The sequence below is a fragment of the Silurus aristotelis genome, assembly GCF_946808225.1.
Source record: "Silurus aristotelis genome assembly, chromosome: 23".
Taxonomy (NCBI): Eukaryota; Metazoa; Chordata; class Actinopteri; order Siluriformes; family Siluridae; genus Silurus; species Silurus aristotelis.
The window spans coordinates 15,334,698-15,361,761 of NC_139596.1; the positions used below are offsets into that span (position 1 = coordinate 15,334,698).

At 39.1% G+C, this 27,064-nt stretch overlaps 1 protein-coding gene across 1 annotated transcript in view; it reads right to left on the reverse strand.

Moving 5' to 3' along the window:
- Positions 1-1,132: 1,132 nt before the first annotated feature.
- Positions 1,133-27,064, reverse strand: part of ppil2 (peptidylprolyl isomerase (cyclophilin)-like 2) — a 39,769-nt gene continuing 13,837 nt past the window's right edge. Inside the window, exons 10-20 of the mRNA XM_083526714.1 lie at positions 25,787-25,947; positions 22,936-23,011; positions 22,175-22,281; positions 19,712-19,801; positions 17,739-17,772; positions 6,672-6,789; positions 5,598-5,654; positions 3,965-4,037; positions 3,255-3,317; positions 3,002-3,144; positions 1,133-1,586 (exon numbers count right to left, since the gene is read on the reverse strand). Coding sequence (XP_083382840.1) covers positions 1,484-1,586; positions 3,002-3,144; positions 3,255-3,317; positions 3,965-4,037; positions 5,598-5,654; positions 6,672-6,789; positions 17,739-17,772; positions 19,712-19,801; positions 22,175-22,281; positions 22,936-23,011; positions 25,787-25,947 — 1,025 coding nt within the window. The 3' untranslated portion in view covers positions 1,133-1,483. The remainder of the gene's footprint in view (positions 1,587-3,001; positions 3,145-3,254; positions 3,318-3,964; positions 4,038-5,597; positions 5,655-6,671; positions 6,790-17,738; positions 17,773-19,711; positions 19,802-22,174; positions 22,282-22,935; positions 23,012-25,786; positions 25,948-27,064) is intronic.

Here is a 27,064-nt window from a genome sequence, read left to right on the forward strand (position 1 = left end):
TCCCAACAACTTCTATACAGGCTTCACCAATCCCAACTGCTCCTACACAGTCTTGGCCAAGCCCAACAACTTCTATACAGGCTTGACCAATCCCAACTGCTCCTACACAGTCTTGGCCAAGCCCAACAACTTCTATACAGGCTTCACCAATCCCAACTGCTCCTACACAGTCTTGGCCAAGCCCAACAACTTCTATACAGGCTTCACCAATCCCAACTGCTCCTACACAGTCTTGGCCAAGCCCAACAACTTCTATACAGGCTTCACCAATCCCAACTGCTCCTACACAGTCTTGGCCAAGCCCAACCACTCATATACAGTCTGAACCAATCCCAACTGCTCCTACACAGTCTTGGCCAAGCCCAACCACTCATATACAGTCTGAACCCATCCAAACTGCTCCTACAGCTATTTTGACCACTTTGGTTTGGATTGGTCAAGAGTGTCTTGGAGCAGTTGGGGATTGGTCCAGTCTTGCAGACTCTCTTGATTAATTCCACCCACTCCTACAAACATTCTGGGCAATTCCAACTACTCCTACAGCTTGATTAACCCCATATGCTCTGACAAAAATTCAAACAATCCTACCTGTCAATCCTGCCCACTATCAGACACTAGACAACTTCTGCTCAGTTCCACAGACACTCGACAAATCCGACCTTCTTCTATAGACACTCATCATAATCCTTCCCCCTCCAGCAGTTCTTATTGCTTTTAATATGGGTTTCCCCAAATACAAATTATTCACTTAGAAACACCACGACAGTATAAAACAGCTCCAGGAAAATCACCTCATTCCCATACAGACATTCATTTGGATTATTACAGCAAATGATAAAACATGAAGGCCACAGTCTCTAGCAGTAATGCAACCAATTGAAAACAACCAGTACCCCACAACACACAAGAACAACTTTCATCCCTGATAGCCAGAGGGGTTTTACTATTCCTAAAAGTCACCTTCATAATGGCAAATCAGCATGCTATGTTGTTAACCGAGTGGCCCACAAGGAGAGGATGAGGAAGGTGAAGATCTCGGAAGACAAGCTGCTCGAGATCCCTGTAGGGTCAACAATTCTGTACACTGGTACAACTTCAGAGAGCAAAGATTACACTCGAGTTACAGCAGGCGTTAGAAAAGCTGATTTATTATTGCATAAAACCCAGCAGGTATTGTAAAATGAACTTAATTCTGAAAAAACATTGTAGGAAATATGTTACATAGTAGAAGGTAAAAAAAAAACAAAAAAAAAAACATTAAAACTAAATTGTACGTCAAACCAGAAAAGGTGATATGATCATATAATAACAGTTTCAGTGATCAAACACTATGAAAGATTGAAGAAAATACCTGGTTCTTTAACAGTACCCTTTAACTTAACCATGACCGAGTCCATAGCATTAGTACATATAAAATAAAAGGTATTTAACGAGATTTTCAAGCGTATTTTGTTCAGCGAAGTTCCTCCAGAAGAAAGCTGCTTTACCAGGAGCTGAAGTCTCCCAATCCTGTCCTGCCTTTAGGCTTCTTAACTGCCGTTTCGCTGCTGGACGGTTTGCTCTCGTTGCCGGCCGCTGAGCGCTTACTGAACACATGCAGGCATAGGAACATTAATAACCACGGATTCCAAATAGGCATCAAGAAAACAAAAACTTAATAAACACACCAACATAGATTATTGTGTTGTAGGTCTGCGACTTGTGAAACACAAACAGCGGGGTTCCTAATGTGTGTGTTTGAAACTGAGAAAGAACACCACACAGTGGGATGACTTCACAACTATTTTTTTTTGTTCCAATTCATTGTGTGTGTGTGTGTGTGTGTGTGTGTGTGTGTGTGTGTGTGTGTAAGAAGAGTGGGACACGAATCAGTGGGATGCTGTAGGGTAATTGTACTGATATCCCACTGTTTCCACAGTAAGCCTCGCTCATATCCTGAACCCCTCTGAGCGATGGTACAACCCCTAAACACCCATCTGCCCCCCCCCCCCCCCCCCCCCCCCCCACACACACACACACACACACACACACACACACACACACAGAGAGAGGGAGAGAGAGATTGTTAATCAGAAGCTTGCGCTGCCACGTCCGATCCAAAGCAGCATGCCGTTAGAGTAATAGAAGCTCAAAACCAAACCAGAGCCTTAAAGGTTTCCTTTCCTTCCTTTCTTCCTTCTTTTCCTCCCTTCTTTCTTTCCTTCTCTTCTTTTCTTTTCTTATCTTCCCTTCCCTTTCTATTTTCCTTTTTTTCTTTTCTTCCCTTTCCTTCCAATTTTCCTTCTTTTCTTTTCTTCCCTTTCCTTCCAATGTTCCTTCTTTTCTTTTCTTATCTTCCCTTTCCTTCCTATTTTCCTTCTTTCTTTCTTCCTTCTTCAGTTATTTCTTTCCCTCCCTTCCTTTGTTCGGTCTTTCCTGCTCATTCATTTTTTCTTTCTTTCTTTCTTTCTTTCTTTCTTTCTTTCTTTCTCTTTCTTTCTTTCTTTCTTTTCATTCTTTCACTTATCTTCTTTCTTCCTTCCGTCCTTCCTCCAGTCTCCATCTATGTCCAAGTCTTTGTCTCTGTCTTTCTGCTTCTGTCTATTAGTGCCTCCTAGAGTTTCTGTCCAAGTATCAGACAGACTCGGTGTCCCTCTCTGTCTGAATCTCCATCTCGGAGTTTTTCTGTTACTCTATATCTATCACTGTGTGTGTGTGTGTGTGTGTGTGTGTGTGTGTGTGTGTGTGTGTGTGTGTGTGTGTGTGTGTGTGTGTGTGTGAGTGAGTGAGTGAGTGAGTGAGTGAGTGAGTGAGTGAGTGAGTGAGTGAGTGAGTGAGTGAGTGAGTGAGTGAGAGAGAGAGAGAGAGAGAGAGAGAGGAGAGAGAAAGAGCGCAAGCGTGTGTGTGTGTATTCAGACCTCTTTACACATGGTCCTGACGTCCGCTTCACTTACCTTACTCTTAGTAAATAAGGCAGTCATTCTGTGTGCCCGTGTGTGTGTGTGTGTGTGTGTACACTCACGCGGCAGGCTTGCTGATATATTTTCCAACTCCAGCTCGGTAGATTTTGGGTTCTTGCTCAGTTTTAGCTTTGCTGAGGGATGCTGAGGTTTGGGCTCTTTCTTCTTCCTGCTTTTGGGCCTCCTTTTCCCGCTCAGCTTCAATCTACAACACACACACACACACACACACACACTCCACCAGATCACTAAACACTGAAAAAGTACACACTCAAATACAGTCATACAGTATGCACAAACACACACAACACACACCTGTGCATCTGCTTCCTCATAAGGATCCACAAACACGCTGGTGCTTATCAGCTTAATCTCACTCTGTGATTAGGAAAAAAGAGAAGGTCAAGAAAATCACAACACACACATAAAACAAATTTGAGATTTGAAGAGGATTAGTGTGGTTTTCTCGTGAGTAGTGTCCCAAATAATCAAGATAATACTTCTACATAAACTGGGTTAAACGATTAGACCTAAATCTATCAACTTTATAAAATAAATTCTTCTTTCTCTTTAATACATGGCCAATATAATTATTTGTATAGCACTTGGACATTGTCACAAAGCAATATACAATTCAGCATGGTCAAGCAATCCCTGAGTGCTAAAGAATTAGGGTTTCTTACCCTAAGCGATTTTTAAACAGTGTAAGGCAGCTTCAAAGTTCAGATGTGAAGAAGGAAAAAAAAAAAGCAGAGAAAAAAAAAAAAAAGTGAAAGGTTAAGCGTGTAAAAGCTGAGCGAGTCGGGGGGGGGGGGGGGGTGATTCCTAAAAGAAATCCTCTTTCATGGTAAAAGCTGTAGCGCGAGTCACTTCGGAGTACTGAAAGAAAAGCAGCGGGAACTCGGAGGCGTCCATTAAAAGCCGAAATGACATGCCTGGCTTCGTTAATGACGCATCTGTACGCCGCTTTTCGCACATGTGAGCAGTTGAGTGATTAAGGAAAGGACAGGGGGTGGTGTTATTACCTTGGGTTTATCTGTTTTCGGATTGCTCTCTACATTCTCCATGGCTGTGAGGGTCTCGAATCCGCCCACCACCCTGACAGAAAGAGATCAGATGTTAATCAGTCAGGATCACGATCTTTAGAGAAATGGGACGGTTTCCCAGTACCGCATTTAGAAAGGACAAACAAAGTGTGTATTTAAAAAGCAATTTACAACAGCTCCTGGTATTCAGGCACCAATCAACTAATCAGTGATGATGACGAGATGGTGTGATGATGATGATACAAAAGGCCTAGGACAATATGATTTATGATGATGCAGGTAGGGTTAATACATCATTTAAAAGGATGGTAAGATTCACAGATTCACAGTCATAAAAGGTTTGATTAAACGATGTGATGCATTGATTAAAAAAAAAATAATTATTATTATTTATATATAATTACTAGTAGATTCACTATACTTGTATTATTAAGAAAATGACATGATTTGTGACCAATATTTTGTTTTTATATAATGATTTCTTGTCGCTAAACTGTTTCTCGAGCGCGTTCTCTCAGCACCGCTGCTGCTACGTGAATAAGACACATCACAACACTCTGGATTTTGAAGCGTAGAACATAAAATACAGATTAACATGGCAGAGGTAGAGCTGCATCTTCCTGGAGACACAACAGGGGAAAAAAAAAAAAAACAGGCTATGCATCGAGATGCGAATCGCATCGGCCTCAGTTATGGAGATGCGCAGTCCTTATGTGGAGAGTTTAAGAATTTCTCTGTCCGAAAGCAGTGAATGAAACAAGATGAATCATGTAAATATTACGAACAAGACAGTAAGTCAAGACGCAAGTAGATTTAGCACAGAAATTCGCTACCTTGTCGAAATATCTATTTTTTAGCCAGAAAGGATACAGTCACTGATGATTATCTTGTGTACGGGATATTGGATTTTTATGAACGAGCACAAATGCACATGGGAGTCTTTCTGCTTTGCCAGCTGTTCCTACAGGGCTGCAGATTTCCTATTCGAGTATTGTTTGGGCTTAAAGAAATCCCATAGGCAGAGGGTCAAGGTGTGTGTGTGTGTGTGTGTGTGTGTGTGTGTGTGTGTGTGTGTGTGTGTGTGTGTGTGTGTGAGAAAGTGATTGGCTTTACACAAGGATGTGTGTTTTGCTGAGGCTGCACAGTGGTCCGTGTGCAAGGGTTAGTCTGTTGACAGTACAGTAAATCAGGGTGTATGTGGATAGAGAGGTAGTGTGTTTGTGTGTGTGTGTGTGTGTGTGTGTGTGTGTGTGTGTATGCACAGGAGATGGGGGTCTAGACTTATGCTGACAACTCTCCGAATTCCTCAGCTTTAGCCAATGGATTATAAATCCTTGCCAAAGTCTCTAAAACAGATGATCAGCTGTGTGTGTGTGTGTGTGTGTGTGTGTGTGTGTGTGTGTGTGTGTGTGTGTGTGTCTCCCTCTCCCACTGTCTGGAATGTTCTGACTAAACAGTACACATGCTTTTCCCCAGAACACACTTTACACAGCGAGCATAGCAAACATGACATTTCACTGACACACTCAAACGCACACACAAGCTCCATGAACACACATCATTTTACACACAAAAACTGAGGGTGAGCTTTTTTCTTTGTTTTCTCCATTACCTTCCGAACACGGTGTGTTTTCGGTCCAAGTACATGCACGACCGGAAAGTTATAAAGCTGCAAAAACAGAAAGGAGAAAAAATAATAAAAAATAGATTACAAGACAGGCTTCAGTTTAAATCACTCCTAGATTAATTTAATCCAATTCCAAAAAAGTTGGGACGCTGTGTAAAGTGTAAATAAAAACAGAATGCAAAACTTAAAAAAAGCACACACAAAAAAATAGAGTTCATTTTGAATTTCATGGCTCCAACAGGTTTAAAAAAAAAAAAAAAAAAAAAAAAAAAGGCATAGGGCCGTGTAGCATCACGTCTTCTGTCCGTATACATCTGGGAACTAAAAAAAGACCAGTTGCTACAGCTTTGGAATGAGGAATGTTGTCCCATATGTGTCTGATACAGGATTCCAGCTGTTCAACAGTTCTGGGTGTTCTTTGTTGTGTTTTTCGTTTCATGATGTGCCAAATGTTTTTAGATGGTGAAAGGTCTAGACTCTAGGCAGGCCAGTTCAGCACCCGGACTCTTATACTACAAAGTCATGCTATTGTAATAGATGAAGCATACTTCATCTATTACAATAGCATGACTTTGTAGTATAAGAGTTAGAATTAGTTAGAATTTTCTTGCTCAAATATGCAAGACCTTTCCACAAAAACGTTTTCTGGAATGAAACATTTGTTGCTCTAAAACTTTTAAATACCATTCCGCATTGAAGAAGCCTTTCCAAAGGCGCCTGCTGCCCAGATACACTATTTATTTCATCTTGACCTGTTAAATGAATTAAGCCTCCAATTGTGTTTTAATAACACACAAAAGAAAATCTTTTCCCAGACTTTTGTTTGCTTTGTTAAAACTTTGAGACATGTTGCAGCCATCAAATTCAAAATGACCTCCTTTATTCCGGAAAATGGTACATTTTGTCAGTTTAACTTTTTTTTTACGTTCTATTGTGAATACATTATGGGTTTATGAGATCTGCAGATCATTGCATTCTGTTTTTATTTACATTTTACACAGTATCCCAAATTTTTTCGGAAATGGGTAGTTGCATGTATCAGGATTAAAAAACACTCACAACTGAGATTTGTTGGTGTTGGGTCCGGAGTTGGCCATGCTCAGGATGCCACGGCCGGTGTGGGAGAGATTGGGTTTGAACTCGTCCTTGAATGGCTTGCCCCAGTAGGACTCACCACCTTTTAGACACACAAAGAAAAAAAAAGCAATAGGGTTACATAGTAGCTGAGCAGCAGGGTTATTTTTCGTTTTCTCATAACTGCATAGCAATAATAATAAAAACAATATGGCTGAGAGAAATTGACTTAATTTCCCGCAACAAAAATATTATAGACGCACTTGTGTTCAATAGCCGTGACAAACGTCATATAACGCAACACTGTGGATGCAAATGATAACTGCAGCTATTGTGTTGAAATTTCATTTCACAATTTCCCCTTTCTGATACAAAGATCTCTTTTTCTATAGATATAGCTATAATAGTAATAGCTATAACACCAAGATTATTTAAAGGTTAAAAGTTAATGAACACCTGTAGTGTATATGAGATCGATCACCTAATAGATGGAAAAAAGTATTGGGACACCTGACTTTGTGCTTCTTCACCAAACTATAAGCACGAACTTTGAGATACACAATTGCACAGGATGTCTTTGGATGCAGTAGCATTACATTTACCCTTCACTTAATCTAGAAGAAGCAGACCTGTTCCAGCATGACTATGCCCCTGTGCACAAATCCAGCTCCATGAAGATGTGCTTTGGGATGAAATGTAAACACTGACTGCACCCCAGTCTTCCTCACCTCACCTACAGCAGTACCTGACTTTACTAATGCTCTTGTGTCTGAATGAAGCACCACAAATCTCTATAAAAACACTCAGAAATCTAGTGAAACATCTTCCCAGAAGCGTGGAGGTTATTAGAACAGCAAACAGGGACTAAAACAAACTTGCGCGTTTCTCTTTCTTTCCAGTGCAAAATAAAGTATAGAAAAAAAAGACAAAAATAACAGGGGTCCAACACTTTAAATTCAGCATTCGTAAAAAAAAAAAATAAAAAAAATAAATAAATAAAAAATATCTCACCAGAGCTTTATTATTTTTCATTTTTTTTAAACAACAGCAACTCCAAGATCGAATCATACGTTTATAATCGCTATGCTCGTTATAATCCGTTACAGTTTCTAGAAATCACCCTGATCTAGAGGGCCTTTGGATTTGAACTTACGACCTTCTGATCCAAACTACAATGCCATAACCACTCCCGCGTCTGAGGAAACGCATAGATTTACATTTACATTAATGGCATACGCCAGGGGTGTCCAATCTTTTCCACAAAGAGCCGGCATGGGTGCAGGTCTTCGTTTTAAATCCAATGTAGTCCAACAAGGGCCACAGCTGACATTTCATTGAAAATGAAGAAGGTGGAATCTGGTGTGGCTTGGATGGAATGAAAACCTGCACCCAAACCTTATTGCTTATGGTAGTAAGAAAGAGCCTCCAACATTAGCACTTGTATCAGCCTTTGGAACAGTTTTCAGAGAAAGTCTTCAGGATGGAACACAACACTGGGTGTTCAAAGATGTGTTCCTCAATGGATAATAAAGTATTAGCATTGGCAGACTGGTGTGGTATCAGCTGGACCGATTCTAATAACCGATGATCACAGAGGCGGGTTTTAATAACCAAATTACGAACCTTTTCCGGGTTTTTCGGATAAAAAAAAAATTAAATAAAATGCACAGCGTCCCACCCTGAGTGTTTTCCACCATAATCAACTCATCCTGAAGACCCCTGAAGCAGGTGGACTAATTAATCTCGTCATGCAGCCCAATCAAACGCTCAGCAAGAGAGCCAGCTCTCAGCAAGACACTTGATGTCTGTGTAAGCCAGTAATTCTGCATTTAATTCATATCGAATAAAACAAGCTAAGACTTCTGTAATGCAGCTATCTAAGGAAAACTGCCTCCCATTATGACCCCTGATTAGCGCACCCCCTCCCTCACAAAAAGCTCCAGAGACAGAAGCTAATCTGAGATCAGGCTCTCGCGGTGTCTCTCACCAGCTGCAGGCGTCACGCCGAGACGTGATTTACCGCTCACCGATCTGCCTTTTCCAACGCCACGTGCCCTCGCAAACATTACCCAAGTGATATTTCTGCATAATTGATGGCCTGCTTGACATTTCCTAGCCTCACCATGCCACGAGTTCATTAGAAAAAAGGAGGGGGAAAAGGGTTCTAGGAAGTGGATGAAATTCCCTGTCGGTGCAAATCTAACTAGTCAACACGACCAGCTACAGTGGTGATCGATTACATAACCATGTAAACACAGACATGTGAGGGGGTGATTGTGTTTTGTTACGTTGTTGCATCTGTTCCAAGTTCCTCTTTATGCAGAAACAGTTTAAGGAAGAGGAACTGGTTTTTATAGACAAGAGCACTGTATACACAGACTGCGGAGCGGAGCATCCAGTCTGTGTACACGACTAACATCACATATGAGGTCACAAGTTTCACAGTCGACACAGAGCCACAATTAAAAATCGCGCAATATCCAAATTTTGGATTTTCTTGGGAGACCGTATCCGTATACAAACATTGTTGTGGTTTTTTTTTTTTTTTTTTTATGAATTCAAAGTTAGATTCATGTATAAAGCCCTGTGTCCTCAAAATTACAACTGGAGACATAATAAATATCCTTTCAAATACTATATGTGCTAGATGTTATTACAGAAACCCTAACACATGAATCATTGCTTTAAACCTGTGATTTGCCATGCGACCCTCAATATTTCCCACAATCCTGTCAGGAAAAATGTAATCCCGAAAACTGAACTGCTAGTCCTGCTAGAACGTGGACACTACACACCAATAAGGCATGCAGGTAGCGGTGTATATCCCAAATATAAACAAAGGATTCAAAAAATTCGTATACAAGCATTGCATGTAATCGTCATCAGGTGTGTTGGTCCCATTTTGCTGCTAAAACAGTCGTGACCCATCGAGCATAAACACCATTAACTTCTTTAGCAATTTTAGCTACAGGAGCTCATCTCCACCGGTCCTTCCACTTTTGATGGATACTGACCACTGCAGCCCAGGAACATCCCAGGAGATGCTCTGACCCAGACGTCTAGACGTCTCAATTTGTCAAACTTGCTCAAATCCTTCCTCAAATCCTTACTCTTGCTCATTTTTCCAGCTTCTAACATGTCAACTTTGAGGACAAAATGTTCAATTCAGTGTTCTTCACTGCACCACTCATAATGTTATAAGTTTATAATGTTATGCCTGATCTGTTTAGGAATTGCATAGAGCTTCCATTAGAACTGTAATACCTGATCTACAATCCACCTAATCTCAGATTCTGACTCCAATGACAAACAAAGTAATATATTTTGTACACTTATCTGGTCACAAGCTTCAGAATCTTCGAATGTTTAAAATTGCCTGGCTCTCTGCCTACTAACTTTTAGGCGGAAAACAAACTTCAAAGCATCTTGAAAAGCGAGAAGAGATTTGTTTGAAATGGTTAAGGATTAGCTGCTAGTGTTAACGAGGCTACTTCTTACATTTTCAAAACAGACTCGTTACTTTAGTTTTAATCTATTTGGTGAAATTTCTATATTTTCTTCTTCTTATTGTGTGGCTTTTTTTATTTTTTTATTTTTTTATCTACGACCGGTGTATCGTTTCCTGGCTCACCACAGACGTAGGCTAGATTACGAAGCTAACAAAGACCAGCAGAAGGCAACATAAAGTCTGGGGTTAACGTGGATGAGACAGAAGGAGCCAGTGATGTAAACATGACTGAGAACAGAGACATTCCTAATCATCATCATCTTTTCTCTGCTTGTGTTCTGATATGGTGGATGTTCAGCCAACAAATTCTTTTGTATTAATACATTAAAATGGTGTGTGGTTCAGTTACCAGCGTGACACTTAAACAGAAAGTAATAATGGCTACTTTTTACTGAAGTACATGTCGGAGTCCAAACTTCTTTAACGTGAGTAAAAAAAGTGTAGTCAGAACTTAAACTTTAATCAGAGTCTTTTAAAACATAAGAATCTGTACTTCTACTAGAGTGAAGGATGTGTGTACTTTCCCCCCCCATCTCTGGTTATGACCAAGACCAAACCTGGTGACACCATTGACCTACATTAAGACAGGTTCAAATTCAAACAGAAATTCAACAGAGAAAACATCTTGAAATCAGACTCCAGCCTTAAAGCCCTACTAACAAAGAGATGTATGGGAGGTGCTTGGAAATCGTTCACTGCTGTGAAACATCAAGTAAAACAAACACCAACGAAAAGGCTGACTAATGATCACCTCCAGGTGCCTTCTGAGAAAAAACATAACACCAGGCATACACTCTGAACCTGTATGGATTTAAAAAAAAACCTTGATACTGAGGGGGTTTCAAGGGAAGTCAGTGATGCTTCTACTCAAAGCGATTATTGTTTGGTGTGTAACAGGTCTGGAGACTAAACAGTTCAGACAGGCTTTAAACAACCTAAGGATATATGAGAGTACTGCTGATGGTTTTACTTAGGAACCAGGAAGAAGGCTTTGGGCTGGTTTGCGAGAGCGGATTGGGACTACAAATGCAGCAGTTTTGAACTTGTGTACATTCATGAACAACTGAAAAACACGATGAAACTCATCTTCTCATAGATGATTTCCATCACATTAAGTACAAACTTAGAGGGACTTTAACCTGATTTCAGGGTTCCTAAACACTTTTCATTTGTATTTTTTACGGACTTAAAAATGGCAACTTTACTAAAGATTTTTAAAGCAATATTTCCACATAATTATTTTAAATTTCAACTAAAACGCGTTAAGTTACAATCTCTGTTTAGTCGCACGGTGGGGTGCTGTACCGTCACGGCAACTGCCACCTCACAACAAAACAACCAATCACAGCTCTTACAGGCTTGCGCCGATCTTTTGGCAGTACTGAGAGTCTGCTCCTAAACTCCACGAAAAAACATGTCCACGCTTAAAAGGTTTCCTTTAAAAACATATTTTCCTCTCCTTCCGTCCAAACGCTTTTGAAAACAAAGTGGATAAATAAAATAAAAATAAAAAATATATATATATATATATATATATATATATATATATATATATATATATATATATATTTTTTTTTTTTTTATAATTGCAGTAATGGACTGTGAAAACAGAAGCTTTTGAAAACAATGAGACATTTTAAGCCGTTTCTTAAAGCCAGAAATTAAATAAAAGGCAGGTGGAACTGACGTAGCTCGAAGCTTTAGACATTTTACTCATGCGCACTACAGGGACGTTTCGGTGCGAATCAGCAACTTTTGGGGAACGATTAAAAACTAAAGTGCGAGCGATTTTTGGACGAATACACCGACTTTAAATGTATCTGGTTTGTTATGGATGAAGCTTTTGTTTTAATTAAAAATCTTTATATTTTTATTATATATATATATATATATATATATATATATATATATATATATATATATATATATATATATATATATATTTTTTTTTTTATTATATATATATATATATATATATATATATATATATATATATATATATATATATATATATATATATATATATATATATATATATATATATATATTACATTTTTTGTTTGTTTGTTTGTATAGAAAACCAAATAGGACAATAGTATGGAAATAGAAATATTATTCAATACTCTGTGTCCCCCCTCCTACTTATCCAGACTTGGAAATCACAAATCAAATTCCTTACTTAATACTTAATGCATAAAAACCCTGTGCTTTGTGAAGACGTTAAACTCACTTAACAAAAAAAACTGCATTGAACTGCTGTCTGAAGATCAACCATGAACAGTACAATAAAATCCAGTTTGGGTGGAAAGTTTCAGAGATCAGAGTCCTGAAGTCATAACATCGTCATGTGTTTGTTATGTTCAGAGCGCGTGTGTGTGTGTGTGTGTGTGTGTGTGTGTGTGTGTGTGTGTGTGTGTGAGAACCTGACATTTGATGAGTGGTTAAATGTTAACCCAGAGGATCGAATAGCTTTTTGTTACAGGGTGTCACCTGGAAACGCAAGTCTGTAATATTATTAGTGACTGCACTGTTACATCATCTGACACGGGTTTCTCCAATACAAGTCAGAAAAGGCAATTACGCAGGCTTTGCTGCCGGATTGAAACTGAGGACACGCCCGGATGCTATTAAAAGCGCGCTATCCTGGACTTTTCAACTTTGTTATGCAACACAACACTAATATTCGGAAACACGCACTATTCAAGCCTAGCGAGGCTGACAGAAGATCTCTTACTCCAACCAAGGCAAGGTGACCTCTCCTGCATTTACTGCCAACCTGCCTGCCAGCGTGTGCATTAGGGACGGTAAGATTTACTGATTCGCATCGGCATAAAAGTTAACGATGCGATACAGCGAATGAAAAAAATTGTGCATCGGATACAAGTTTCTATCGTGATGCATCGTTTAAAATATATTTGCGTTGGTAAAAAACTTTATTAATACAGAATTATTAGTAGATGCGCTATACAATTTATTCTGCTATGTGAATTAGTCAAATTTCATATGTCACATTCATACAGAGTACGCAAGATCGCAGGGTCAACCATGGTATGGCGCCCCTTGAAGTGCTTTGCTCAAGGGCTCAACAGTGGCAGCCTAGCAGTGCTGGGGCTTGATCTCCCGACCTTCTGATCAGCAACCCAGAGCCTTAATCACTGGACCACCAGTGCCCTAATATGACCAATCCCAATGCTACGGAGACCGAGGCGTGTCCTGAGAGTCACATAGAATACAAATTAACATGGCAGAGGTAGAGCTGCACCTTCCTGTAAACAGAACAGCAAAAGAACGTCCGGGTTTAATTCGTTTTACTTTTGCATTACAAAGTCCTGTTTGTGCGACAGCCATGTGTTAGAAGTAAATTGATCATTTACTGTCTGTCTGAACCAAAGAAATAAAAGTGGACTATCTGTACCATATTGAATTGCATAGCAACATAATTTTTTAATTGCACCGTTATTGCCCTGTGCTAAATCAAATCGCATCAGTAGCTGCTTCATACATATCTTTATATTATTGTATTGTTGGCTGTATGTATCGAGATTCCCATCTTGGCCTGGGAATAGCGGACAGGCTGGATTTTCTGGAGACATTTGGCTTGTCCCCAGGAGGAAAACTGTAGCTTTACTCCAAGTTTCAGAGGTCGAGAAGCATGCGATTTTGGCATAGCTGCATTACATAAGGCCCTCTGCGATATAGAAAGAGAAGTGTGTGTGTGTGTGTGTGTGTGTGTGTGTGTGTGTGTGTGTGGCCTACAAAACATCAATGGATTAAAATGAAAGTGTGTGTGGGGAGGTTTGTGAATTCAATCGGTCAGAATAGTGTGTACTATTTTTGAATAACCGCACAGCTAGCTTGTATAACAGCGCAAGGCCTTTTATACGTTATTGTTTCTATAGTAACCGATGGTTTATGGGGAGTTGTACATCAGACACTCCCTAAAACAGCTTTTGAACAGTCACTGTGCTTAAGAAAAATTCCCCAGCATGGGAAAGTGTGGAGAGAGAGGAGTTTCCGCTCTCCGGTTTCTCGGTAGCCCGAAATGTCGCTTGTTAATAAATGAAGCGCTGTAATTACGGGGAACTCGCTGTGGCATGAGCAGAACACTACAGACTGTGCTGTAATATGAAAACGAGCTGTTTCGGAAACACGTAACTTCACGTGGGTCGGATGGCAACACCACGTGAGTCACGAGTTAGTCCCGGTACTGGACGGTAAACAAGGACATTTTTAAAATGTCCACTTTATTAGATCTTTTTTTTTTATAATCGGGGACACTTTGCTTTTCCTTTTTAACGTGTAGTATTTTACTTTTGACTTCACAATATTTTAGAGGGAGGAAAAACTCACGCCTTTCAAGTGAACACAAACAGGGTTAAATAAGAAGCTGTAACGGAGGCACAAGGGTAAACCAATGGTTCTGGTATGAGTGTGTGTGAAGAGTGTGGGTTCTCTCGTTCACTGAAACTATAGAAAACGCATTCTAATGTGCAGGAGAATGGAATGAAACATCCAACATTCACACAGTCCTTAAAGACGTTCTGGATGAACTTAAGTACCAAAAGGAAAAAGAGGGAACTTTTGTACTTTTACTTCTTTAAAAATGTAAACGAAGAAACCCTATTGACTGACAATTACTTTTTTCCCCATTCTCTCTCTATTTTTTTCCTTCTGGACTTTACTTACACTCATCATTGATTTCTTTTCTTTTCTTTTTTACCTTTGGCTAGTAATTTTTTTTAAAGATATTACAAAGAAATTTTTTTTTATTGTTAATTTTTATAATAAAAAAAGGACTGTATTGGTACATTCCCAATAAATGCATCCTTTCAAGAAGAAATGTAACAAGAGTACTTCAATTTATAGACAAAAATATTGGGACACCTGATTTTCCAGCCATATCTGGGTCTTTCCAAAACTGTTATCACAAAGATGGAGACACATAATTGTATAAGATGCCTATGGATGTGTTAAGCATTACATTCTCTTCACTTGAACTTTAAAGTCCGCTCCATGAAGACTTGCATTGCATGAGTTGGACTTGAAGATCTTGATCTACTGAACTGCTTTGGGATGAATGTGAATGCACCCCAGGCATCCTTATCAGTTCTTCAATGAGATCTTTGAAAAGCATTAATGAATCTTATGGTCCGGTGTCTGCAAACTTTAGTCCACATAGTGAAAGTTTTAAAAGCTAGTGGTACAGAAGTTGGTTCCAGCAGCTAGTTTACATTTCGTGTCATCCACATTCTTCTCATTTTGATGTTTGATATAAAGGTTACCTGGAGCTCATATTGTGCATCAGCATCTTTGCTAGATGTTCCTATTAAACTGAATCATCAAGAGTATGAGAAATACAAAACAATACTATATTGAGAGTAATAACTTTAATATTCCTCACTTTGTTCTATAAGTTGGCACGTGATATATTTTGATAGTGTGATATTTAAACATAATTCGGGTGCCATATAGTCAGCATCACAGGGAAAAAAAACTGCTGTGGCTCTACTGAACGTGTGAAACTCTCACTTACAGCAGCATGTGCTCACAAAAGTGTGAGTACACATGTGGGTCATACTCTCAGCCAAACTGGGGAGAAAAATAAATTTCAATGCTTTTAAAAAAAAAAAAAAAAAAAAACTAATAAAAAAATTAAATAGCTTTTTGTTTAGTTTTTCATTTCCATTTCTCTTCCTCTCAGCTGGTGCATTTTTCATTAACCTCTCTATATATAGTGCAACGTTTTCTGTGACTGATGCGCTCCTGAATCAAGCCTGTGATTAAAGCTTAAGGTCCATAACCTCCCTTCTTTACTGCATGGTCGTGGACAAGATGCGATTTTTACAGCCTCCTGAAACGGTCCTACAATTAGCGCAGTGCCACGTGCCCTCGACGCCAGCACCTTCAATTCCTCCCTGACTGGGAGTCGTGGCAGGAATTAAACTCGACGATCCTTGAATGTTTAGTCAGCAGCTACTTCATCACCTTAGAAAATGAATCGTGAGCAAATGATACAGTTCATAATTGATCCAGGAGCAAAATAGCCCATCATTAATCTCCTTTACACACACACACACACACACACACACACACACACACACACACACACACACACACACACACACACACACACACACACACACACACACACACACACACACACACACACCTTTTTCATGAAAGCTTCAGGTAGAACACGTGGTTATTTTGAGCCATGTAGTTTCTGCAAAGGGTGCTTATATTTATGGTGCTAAATAATAACACTTTGCAATGAATGACATTTTAAGGGTGAACCTGCAGTACAGGTTTGCTTTAAACTGTCAAAATGAAATCGTTAATAAGGAGTTAACGCCATTCATCTTAACGGCTCTAGTTTTATTAGCGCGCGATAAATGCGGAGCGCGTTTTTGTGTGAGCATTTTTTTTTACTAACAATATAAATAAATTTAATATAAGAGGGCAAATTTGTAAAAAGTCGACGCCCTTTCTTTACTCCGATATAAAAATAATTAAATAAACTAAAAATGATTTTTAAAAATCCCAAACATTTGCTTTACAGCTGCGCCAAGTCTCAACTCCGGCAATTAAAACCGTCCGTGTGGAAACAAAGCAAAAGTTTCCTTTCGGTGTCCTGATGATTTACGTCATTTAAAACGCCATAATTACTGTGAATGTTGAGTTTGATTTCACTAATAATAAACATACGTTTGTATAAAGCATCCATATTTGTTCATGTTGATTAGAGCATTAAAAACTTGAAAGATATTAACTTAAGTAACATTTAAAACATATACAAAAAGTGCGATTAAATATTTTAAACACCCACATGCCATAAATATTGGATCGTACACTATACGGACAATAGTTTGTGGACACCGGAATAGCAGATTGGTATGTACTTTTTGAACATCTTATTCCACTCGATTTTGGAGTGTGTCTGTGGAGATTTGTCCGAGACTTGTTCAGAAACAAGGGTGCCAGTGTTCCAGTTCATCCCAATGGTGTTCAATAGGGTTAAAGTCAGAGCTCTATAGCAGGAGATCTTCCACATCAACCCATATCTTTCTTTTTCTTATTGCATCTTTTTATGAACATTTCCACCACTTATAACAAACAGACAACCAACCAACCAACCAACCAACAAAGGCCTTTTTTTTTTTTTTTTTTTTTTTTACAAAAAACTAAAATAAAACAATTAAAAACAGATCAAATAAAACCTACATATGCATCATTACATACCAAAACTTAAACTATTGCTAAGAGAGACATTGAATAAATCCAGGTATGGAGACCAAACCTGATGAAAACCTTCAGTATACATTTGGGACTTGATCAGGGCATTACCTCAAATCACACCAGTATGTTTTTCACGAGTTCAAATTCTATCAATGATTTTGAAACATCCGAAACATTCCTGGAAATTGACCCTACAAGTGAAGTCTGACATCTTATGCATCGCAGCAGGAAAACTATTGGGGTAATTGTTTTACAATGCATGCCTACAACTGACAGAATTTTGGTGTAAAAATGTGTAAGGTCATTACCTGTACCGGTGCCTGTTGGGTCGCCGCCTTGAATCTATTAAAAGACATAAATAAATAAATCCATTATTCAATAAATCTAAAAAATAAATAAAATAAAATGTAAAAAAATCACAGATTTTTTCTACCGGATCTGAACGCAGATTCATTTACAGATTCCGATCTGTTTAGATTAGTTACTGATAACTTCAGAGTAAATAATGCATGCAGTCACAGACTTGGCCAAAGAGGCTAGAATAGAATACAGTACTCCCCCGTTTATCGCGGTGGTTACGTTCCAAAACTGCGATAAAACACCCCAAAAATGCTTTGTTATTATTATTTAAGCCGTAAATCCTCCTCCCACACCCTTTAAACACCCACAGATGAATTTTGTGTAAAAGTACAGTACATGTACTGTAGAGTATACAGTTCTATAGTAGCCTATGCATAGGTTCTCTGCATGTTTATTAATTGAAGTGGCCTATGACGCTTAAAAAGAAGCTGAGACAAATTAGTTATGAGGCAAAATCAATTCCGCGAGAACCCCAGGGGCGAGAGATTCAGATCGCGGTAAAGTGGGGGAATACTGTAGTTTCTGAAGTATGAGATGTTTCGAGGCACGTCACTTGTTCTTCACCTTGTATAGTCACTGGAGGCATGGTGTATAGTCTCGCTTTTTTATAATTAATTTTTTTTTATTTTATTTTTTTTATTTAGGTCGCAAATGGTTGGGCGTGTTCAATATCTGAATGATTTCCACCTAAATGTAGGTGGAAATTGGAATTTTATTCTCTTAGGTTTCAAGTGATGTGCACGCTTCTACTCCACACATCGAGATTCAGAATTAGCTGGTGACCCTGGATAATTGCTTGAAACCGGTGTGAGCTTGATAAGAACCCCCTTTGCTGTTAGTTACGATGGGCTTTTTAAGATAAGACTGGAGGTGATGGACAGTGGGGAAATTTCCATGTAACAGCAACAAAATAATTATTAAATATGAAAAGAATTCATACAAATATGATAGAAACAAAAATAAAATCTATATAAATACAAAGAAAACAAAAAAAACCCCAACATAGTCAGACCCCGACCTACAACCACTCGACTTACATTTCAGAGAAGCGACAGTCACCTCTAATGGGGGAAAAAAGTTTTTATATATATATATATATATATATATATATATATATATATATATATATATATATATATATATATATATAAAAGCTTATTTTTAATTTAATTTAATTAATTTTGGTTTACAGAGCCCCTTTACTCTATAATGCGTTCCAATGCAGACATTTACTCTTCTCGACTTACAACCTGATGGACTTGGAACCGGTTTTTCGGTCCCTATCTAAGCCGTAAGTTGGGGTCTACCTGTAATAGTACTTATCAAACAAACAAACAAATTGCATGAGGTTATTGCACAAATTAAATTCTTATTGTGCAGTTTTTAGGGCCCAATCTATTTCTTCGAAATGAGCATGATCATGACGTCCTAAACTGGTTTCCTTTTGCGAAGCGCTCACATCACGTTCTTATAAAAGGTCATCCGGCATCGCTCCAGTGCTGCATTATAACCAAGCGCAAGGGCTTCTAAATGAGCTCGCGCCGCTTCCAAACAATTCCCGATGCCCCGGGGTCGCCGACTCCTACTTCCAAAATTTCCCGTTTCCCTGCGCCACCCTGTACATAATATTTTTCCTGGCATGACAAAGGAGTTAAAATTCCAGAGCAAATTCTTTAACACAAGAAAACCAAGCAGCACTGAAATACAGTAACAATAACAAGACATAATGCGGCACCAAACCATTGATACATCAACATGAATTGTGCAACAAAGTGGGGTCATGATTTTTTCTTTAAGAACACTTTAGTTCCTCAAACCATTTCACAAAAACATCAAAAAAACGCAGACATCCTGTTTTGCGATACACAATAGACGAACCCGTGACCGCACCAAGAACCTACAAGGCCTACAAGTTTCTTACCATGAAGTTCCTGATGGAGCGGTGAAAGATGGTTCCGTCGTAGTAGCCCTTCTTACACAGCTTTGTAAAGTTCTCACAAGCTTTGGGAACCTGGAAGAAGAAACAGCAGAAACATCTTCAGCAATTCATTACCTGCTAAAATTCTTCATAACTTTTTTTTTAGAAATAACTAACATTGACCCCTCACTGGACCCCTCTTTAAACTAGATTTTAAAGATCCCAGAATTTTGAAACGTGGGAATTCATTCTATTGGCTTTAGCCGGAAAACAGTACAGCTCCAGATATACGGCAAAATGCTTTTGGTTGTTGCAACAAACAAATTCTCACAGTCACATCATTTTGTCAATGATGATGGGAAATATTTTCAGGTCATTGCTGGCAAAAATTTTTTTATTTCCAGCGCACAAAAAAAAATAAATAAATAAAATCTGTTAGTAATTTTAACATTAAGGCATGTTCAACTAACTTGATCAGAATCAGCCATTAAAAAATAATAATTTTTTTACGGTCGTTTTTTCGACAAAAATGCCGTTTTTCAAATTTATCCGGATTAGTGTAAACGTAACATGAAAGGAGGGAAACAGAAAAAGACCATCGTGTCTCCCTTCAGACTGAATGGGCATTTGGCAGACGCCCTCCTTGAGAGCGACTTACATTTATCTCGTTCGTACAACGCAGCAGCTATGGGGTTAAGGGCCTTTCTCAGGGGCCCCAGAAGCAGCAGATAAAAAGTTGAGAGTTAAAATCCCAGCAACACCACTCCAAGTCCAATGCCTTAACCACTAAACTCACACCTCCCCATAACTGTGACTACGTTCGATGCCGATTCATCAGATGTGAAAGCAGGGAAAGAAACAAAAAGGGGAGGAGCCTATAAGGATGAAAACAAACAGAATGGATTTCCAACAACAGCAATCAGCATCGTGTCTGTTTGGTCTGAATGTCATGGTGACAGACTGATAAACCTGGAATGAAGGAGGGGAGAGGCAGGAAGAGCTGGGATACATGGGACAGAGGTCTCTGCTTACACAACTCTCCAAAAGAACTCTGTGATCCTGTCTGAGGTCTTTATTCGGTTCAATTCAATTTCTGAACACGGCCGCATTAAAAACAAATTATTACCAACACAAGAAACTATAAAAGGCTGTAAAGCTGTTAGGAATAAACCGAAAGCCAGAACTTTTTTACGCCTAAGAACACGCCATCACCGAGCGTATTTCAACCCGTTTGCGCCTCCAAACAGTGACTGATTCATCCGAGTTTTATTCTTCATAAGCAAAAATTACAAGCCGTTATAAAAATAAATAATGAATTATATAATTATACACACACAATTTATTTTTTTATTTATTTCATACTCATGCGACTGTGTGATATATATATTTAAAAAGAAAAGGTAAATGCTTGATCTAACTCATTTACAGGCTTTAATGGGAAAGTGAAGAGAAAAACTGAACACTGGTTTAAACAAAACTGTAAAAGGGGAGGGAGAAGAAGAAAAAAATTTTATTATATATAAATAAAGGTTAGAGGAATCTTGAAGAAACGCTGAGCTGCAAATAGAAACGCAGAGTGGTCAGGAGAGTGGAGGTGGACCTGGGGGAGTGAAGGGTACAAAAACAAGGCAGGGAGGAGAGACGAGAGGGAGGAGGGACGTGTTGCTTATCGCTTATTTCCTACATCCTGATTTGACAAGGAAGCGGCCAATGGAAAGCGGTGAAAACAGCACCTAGTTACTGCGGCCAAGACTGCAGAGGGCTGTCTCTATGCCTGCCAGGCAGCTTTACCTCTGCCACAGAAACACACACACATTTGCACAGCATGGCTGCGCTTGTTTTCATTATCAAAGGCAGGAAGCGACACAGACAGAGACTGAAAAAGGAAATAAGATCACATATGTTTTGGTGTGATAACGAGTCTTATGATTGTGTGGACACTCTCTCTCTTTCTTTCTTTCTTTCTTTCTTTCTCTCTCTCGGCAACCAATTCTTTGTAAAGAATTAAACACTTAAACGTGCGGTTACAATACAAGAATCAATAAAGGAGCTTTTTTTTTACTTTTCATGTACATTACAGCACAGTGAAATTCTTTCTTCACATATCCCACATGGGGTCAGAGTGATCCCGGGATTTGAACAGCCTTAACCACTGAGCAGGAGATGCTGTGGATGTGAGGACACCAAGTGCTTTATTCCTCTTATATCTCAGCAATATTACAGTTCTTGAGTAACATACTGGCACTTTTTATCCTTTCTTGCCAGACACCCTACTTGAGAGACAGACAGACAGACAGACAGACAGACAGACAGACAGACAGACAGACAGACAGACAGACAGACAGACAGACAGACAGACAGACAGACAGAGAGATCAAGTGAAAGTAAGAGCAGTAGGGAGAGACAGAGAAAAAGAGGAAGAAAGAATACAAGATAAAAAGAGAGACAGTTCAGATGTGTGTGTACCTTATCACAGTGCAGTTCCAGGTTCAGGTCCCCTTTGTTGGTGTGGATTCGGACGTAGCCTTTCTTCTTCACGTACTGGTAACGCACCTCGTCGTCTGCAATGGCTTCTGAACACACACACACACACACACACACGAGCATACGTTAGGTTAACAAAAACCAAACACAAGCTCTGACACATTTATCAATGTAACTATTACATCAATCTGAATAGAGTAGAGTGTGGAAATGATTGGGCAGCTCTTCAGGGTGAAGACAAAGACACACACACAATGCTGAGAGAAACAGACTTCATGGTCATTTTGATTATGGTACTGTAATAGAACAAGGCCAAAGCTATTACATAACTGAAGGGCATTTTAAATCTATTAATACAGGCCACTTCTGATATACTGAGACACACACACACACACACACACACACACACACACACACGAAACCAAGTGCCAAAAAATAAGATGACAAACTAACAATGAGGTGGATTTCAAATATTTTACATTTTGAGCTAAAAATATTATTTTAACTTTCAAAATGAAAGCAACAGACAGGACCAAAAGGAGGCAAAAAAATTAAATGATATAGTAAATTCTATAATCAGTACCATACCATCACAAGGTGACATTTCAGTTGTTAATTTTTACTGACAATTATTTAGATTCAAATGATTATCATTTTATTATAATTATATATTAAAATATCCATATCATACATCTATATTTCAATAAAGACAGGATAGTAAAGGTAGATTGAATGGGTTGTACCTGCTTCATGTGTGGTGGACGGAGTCATGGCAGTGGATGTGAAGGAGGCAGACACTCGCCCAGTGGAGTAATGAGCCTAAAACATACACAAACAAACACACACACACACACACACACACACACACACACACACACACACACACACACACACACACACACACACACACACACACACACACACACACACACACACACACACACACACACACACACGTGAAGGTAAGATTCACAGATTTGCATCATTGCTTAAATGAAATCAAGTGAACAACATGATGCCATCGATTATAAGTGTGCATTTGTAGATGGATTAGGATAAGGATTCCTACTGAATTATTCAATGTTATAGGACCCACTCATAGTGGTGGACACAATCCTGATTTAATATTAACATTTGAATTCAATATAAAAAAAAAAAAGTCATAATTCCACAGTCAGAAGCTTTTTCAGATCATTACCTTATCTCTTAAATCTACATTTACGTCAATACATTCAAGTCAACTACAGCAAAGTGTTTTATCTCTAATCCTCCAGAGTTATCGACATAAATTAGATCTCCATTACACCCCACAGAGCTCGACTGAATGTCTACAATCAACATTCTGCTACACTCTAGATGATGGAGCGCCCCTAAAAAACAAAAAAATGAAAAATTGTCATGGTATAAATGATCATACGCACACCCTAAAACAGACCACTCGGAAATTAGAATGTAAATGGCGTCAAAACAAATTGACAGTATCTCAAATAGCACAGAATGAGAATCTCCTCAGTTAAAGAAAAGCTCTTAGTGCTGCTCAACATATTTCTCTACTCTCATAAAAAATAAGAATAATCCCAGATTTTATTCAGCACCGCAGCAAAATTAACGGGAAACAAAAGTTATCAACCTGCAAATTAAGAACCCTGACCTTAACACTCGTCAGCTGTCCAACTACAGTCCAATATCAAACCTCCCCTTTATCACCAGGATTTTAGAAAAGGTTGTAACAACGCTAATGAAACTGTAGCTGCACGATTGGCTGATTGAGAGATGGCATAAACCGTAGATTGTGAAGATGAAAGTGCAGATGAGACATGGGCTCTTAAATTGTGTAATAAGAGACGAATCTGCGTTCTGCAAATCTCAGCCTTGCCCATTTAAAATATTGTGGTTTTAAATTAATATATATATCATTTTTTAAGTATGATTGGGCAAAAGTATTGCTTTGTTCTAGGAATTGCCTTCATCCACTAATATTGGATGTGAAAATGAAGCTAAGCCTGTCAGCAACCGTTAAATGCTGCCTCACACATGAACACAAACACACACACACTTCCTAAAAAGCATCATACACCAAGAGACAAAAGCAGCTTCACTTTATTTCCACAACAGCTACATTACTGATATATTACCGGCTCCGTATCAGGTTACAATCTTTCCTAGCACGACTATCGCAGAGGGCAAAGCTCAGGTCGTGGCGTCTGAGCTGAACCATTGTCATAAAGGGCGAGTCAAAAGTCAGAGATTCCTGTCCCTGAACCTGCCAATTAAAGCAACAGCTCGATGGAGAGGCTGAGCTCGTAAAGTTAATCTAGCTGAAAGAACGTGGGCAGATATGCCAGAACTGAAGTTAATCTGAGAACGAGGGAAGAGAGGCTGATGTACTGCACCCACACACAACCCCACACACACACACACAGCATGGAGACATGACACACTCCGCAGTACGACTCAGGATGAGTCATGCTCGGGGCACGTCATGCCTCTCAAACGCAGTGTTCTTTCTTACTGTGTCACTTTTAACATGACATGACACAGTGACTGATGTCGGAGTCGTCTCCTAGTTGCTTGGTACAGTGTGTGTGTGTGTGTGTGTGTGTGTGTGTGTGTGTGTGTGTGTGTGTGTGTGTGTGAGAGTGAGAGAGAGAGAGAGAAATTAGGAGAGGTGGTATCATTCTGCCCCAGTTACTGTGTGATGGTATCCAAGAGCCAGGATTCACCTCAGAACACACACACACACACAGAACAGTAGTTAGATGCCACAATCAGAAAGGAATGTAATCAGACTGACTCTGGGCCAGAATGCTGGATCAGAATCTGGGTGACAGACAGAGACACAGAAATGCTGACAACTATATATACAGACAGACAGAGCAATAGATGGACAGAGACACACAGACAGGCTGATAGGCGAACAGACAAATAGAGATGCAGACAAAGTGACAGACAAAAAGACAGGGTGACAGACAGACAGACCAATAGATAGACATAGACAAAGAGATAGATAGACAGACATATACATAGAGACAGACAGACAGAAACAGGAATCTGATCAAACATATTTTCGTTCTTATTCGGTTTGTGCACAGAGTAAAATCTGCTCAATACACATGCAGATTTGTGCTCATTCAGCCACAAGTCATACCTGTCCCAATACTTTACCATAAGATACTATAAGTATACGATAAAAATATGATCAAATACAATCTACTGATCCTGAAGGAAGACAATCAATACATTTGGAAACAAACAAATATAAGCATCAAAAAGTGTAGAAATAGTCTCCCACCACAAACATTAAATAAAACGTTATAAAGAGTTGCACCAAATTAACAACCGCACACATCAGCAGTGCTTTCAACAATGTCATGACATAAAACAAAACATCGATATCTGTATTAGGTTGTATGTAAAATGTGAAAATGTTATAGCACCATCCTTCCCTGAAGCCCTACACCCCTTTCAGCCCAGACCTACATCATCTACTCAGCCGATCAGCTCTCAGCCTCGCACCCAATACACACAAATACACGAGCAGCCAAAGAGAAAAAGTCATGGACTGCCTGGGGGATTTCTGCGCTGCATACTCACCGCGTTGAACTTGTCGGTTTTCTTGGCCTCGGGCTCCTTCATGGTAGAAGCCAGCAGCTCATCGCCCTTATACTCCTTATAGAGCTCAGCCAGAGTCTCACGGGTCTCCAGGTTTGTGCTCTTCAGGTGGTACGCCGGGTCCTGCTTCGCTTTCTCCTCATCTACACAACATACACACAAGAACCCATCATGAACTTACATATTAAACACACGGAACTGGGCGAATCAGAACATTTCTATAACGATCGCAAAAACAGCCTGCTGTTACTGACTTGAAGAATAAATCACTCAGGGGTGTCCAAGGGGGTTTCAGGAAAATTAGCAATGACAAACGCGTTAGATCATTTCCTTTTCACCAGGAGTCCCCAAACAGTGAACCGGTAGCTGATTGCCATGGATCATTTGGTACCAGGCCGCACAGAACAAAAACTTTTTCATTTTGACTTCATTTCCATTTTATTGACTTTTGTTTTTGAAGCGGTTATTTCCACCAGTGGCAATTTTTTCTAGACATAGATAGATATATGGATGGATAGATAAATAGGGAGATGGCACCAGCGGTGGACAAAAGTGCACAAACCATGTCGAGTTAAAATAGAGATCCACTCGGTAAAATAAACGAGTAAAAATACAAAAGCCTTTTAATGCCTCAAATGTACTTAAGAATCTAAAGATTTATTATGGCTATAATGTTCCTATGGTGATTTCTATCAAGACTCTTTCATAATCAACTCAAATGTGAAAAAGACTCAAATGTGACTCTCAGATTGTTCTGCTGAGAGTCACATTAGAGTCTCAAATTATTAGAGTTTGAATAATTATGAGCCCAAAACCTTCTTTTTAACTACTTAAAAAAATAAAAAAATTTATAAATAATAAAATGTAAAAGATTTGTGCAAATGTGGTCACGTGTGATGTGGCGAGTTCGAGTCTGGAGTTTCTTCATCATTTATTCTTCTCTAAATGTTCTGCTTGCTGTTGAACTGATGCTGAACCGTATATTGGTGATCAGTAGCAACACCAAGCGGCAATCAAAACAGGTTCAAAACAGAGCGCACGCTTGACCCTGATTGGTGGATCGCTGCGTGTTTGACCAGTTAAAAAAAAGGAATGACCGATTTCAGAAAACGTAGTAGTAAAAGTGAGAGATTTGACAGATTTGACAGTGAAATTAAGTGAAGGTAAAGTCTCGCCAAATGGAAATACAGGCCTCAATCATAAAACCAGAACTTGGAGATAAACAGATATTTCTTTTTTTAATTACAGAAAAAAGGCGTA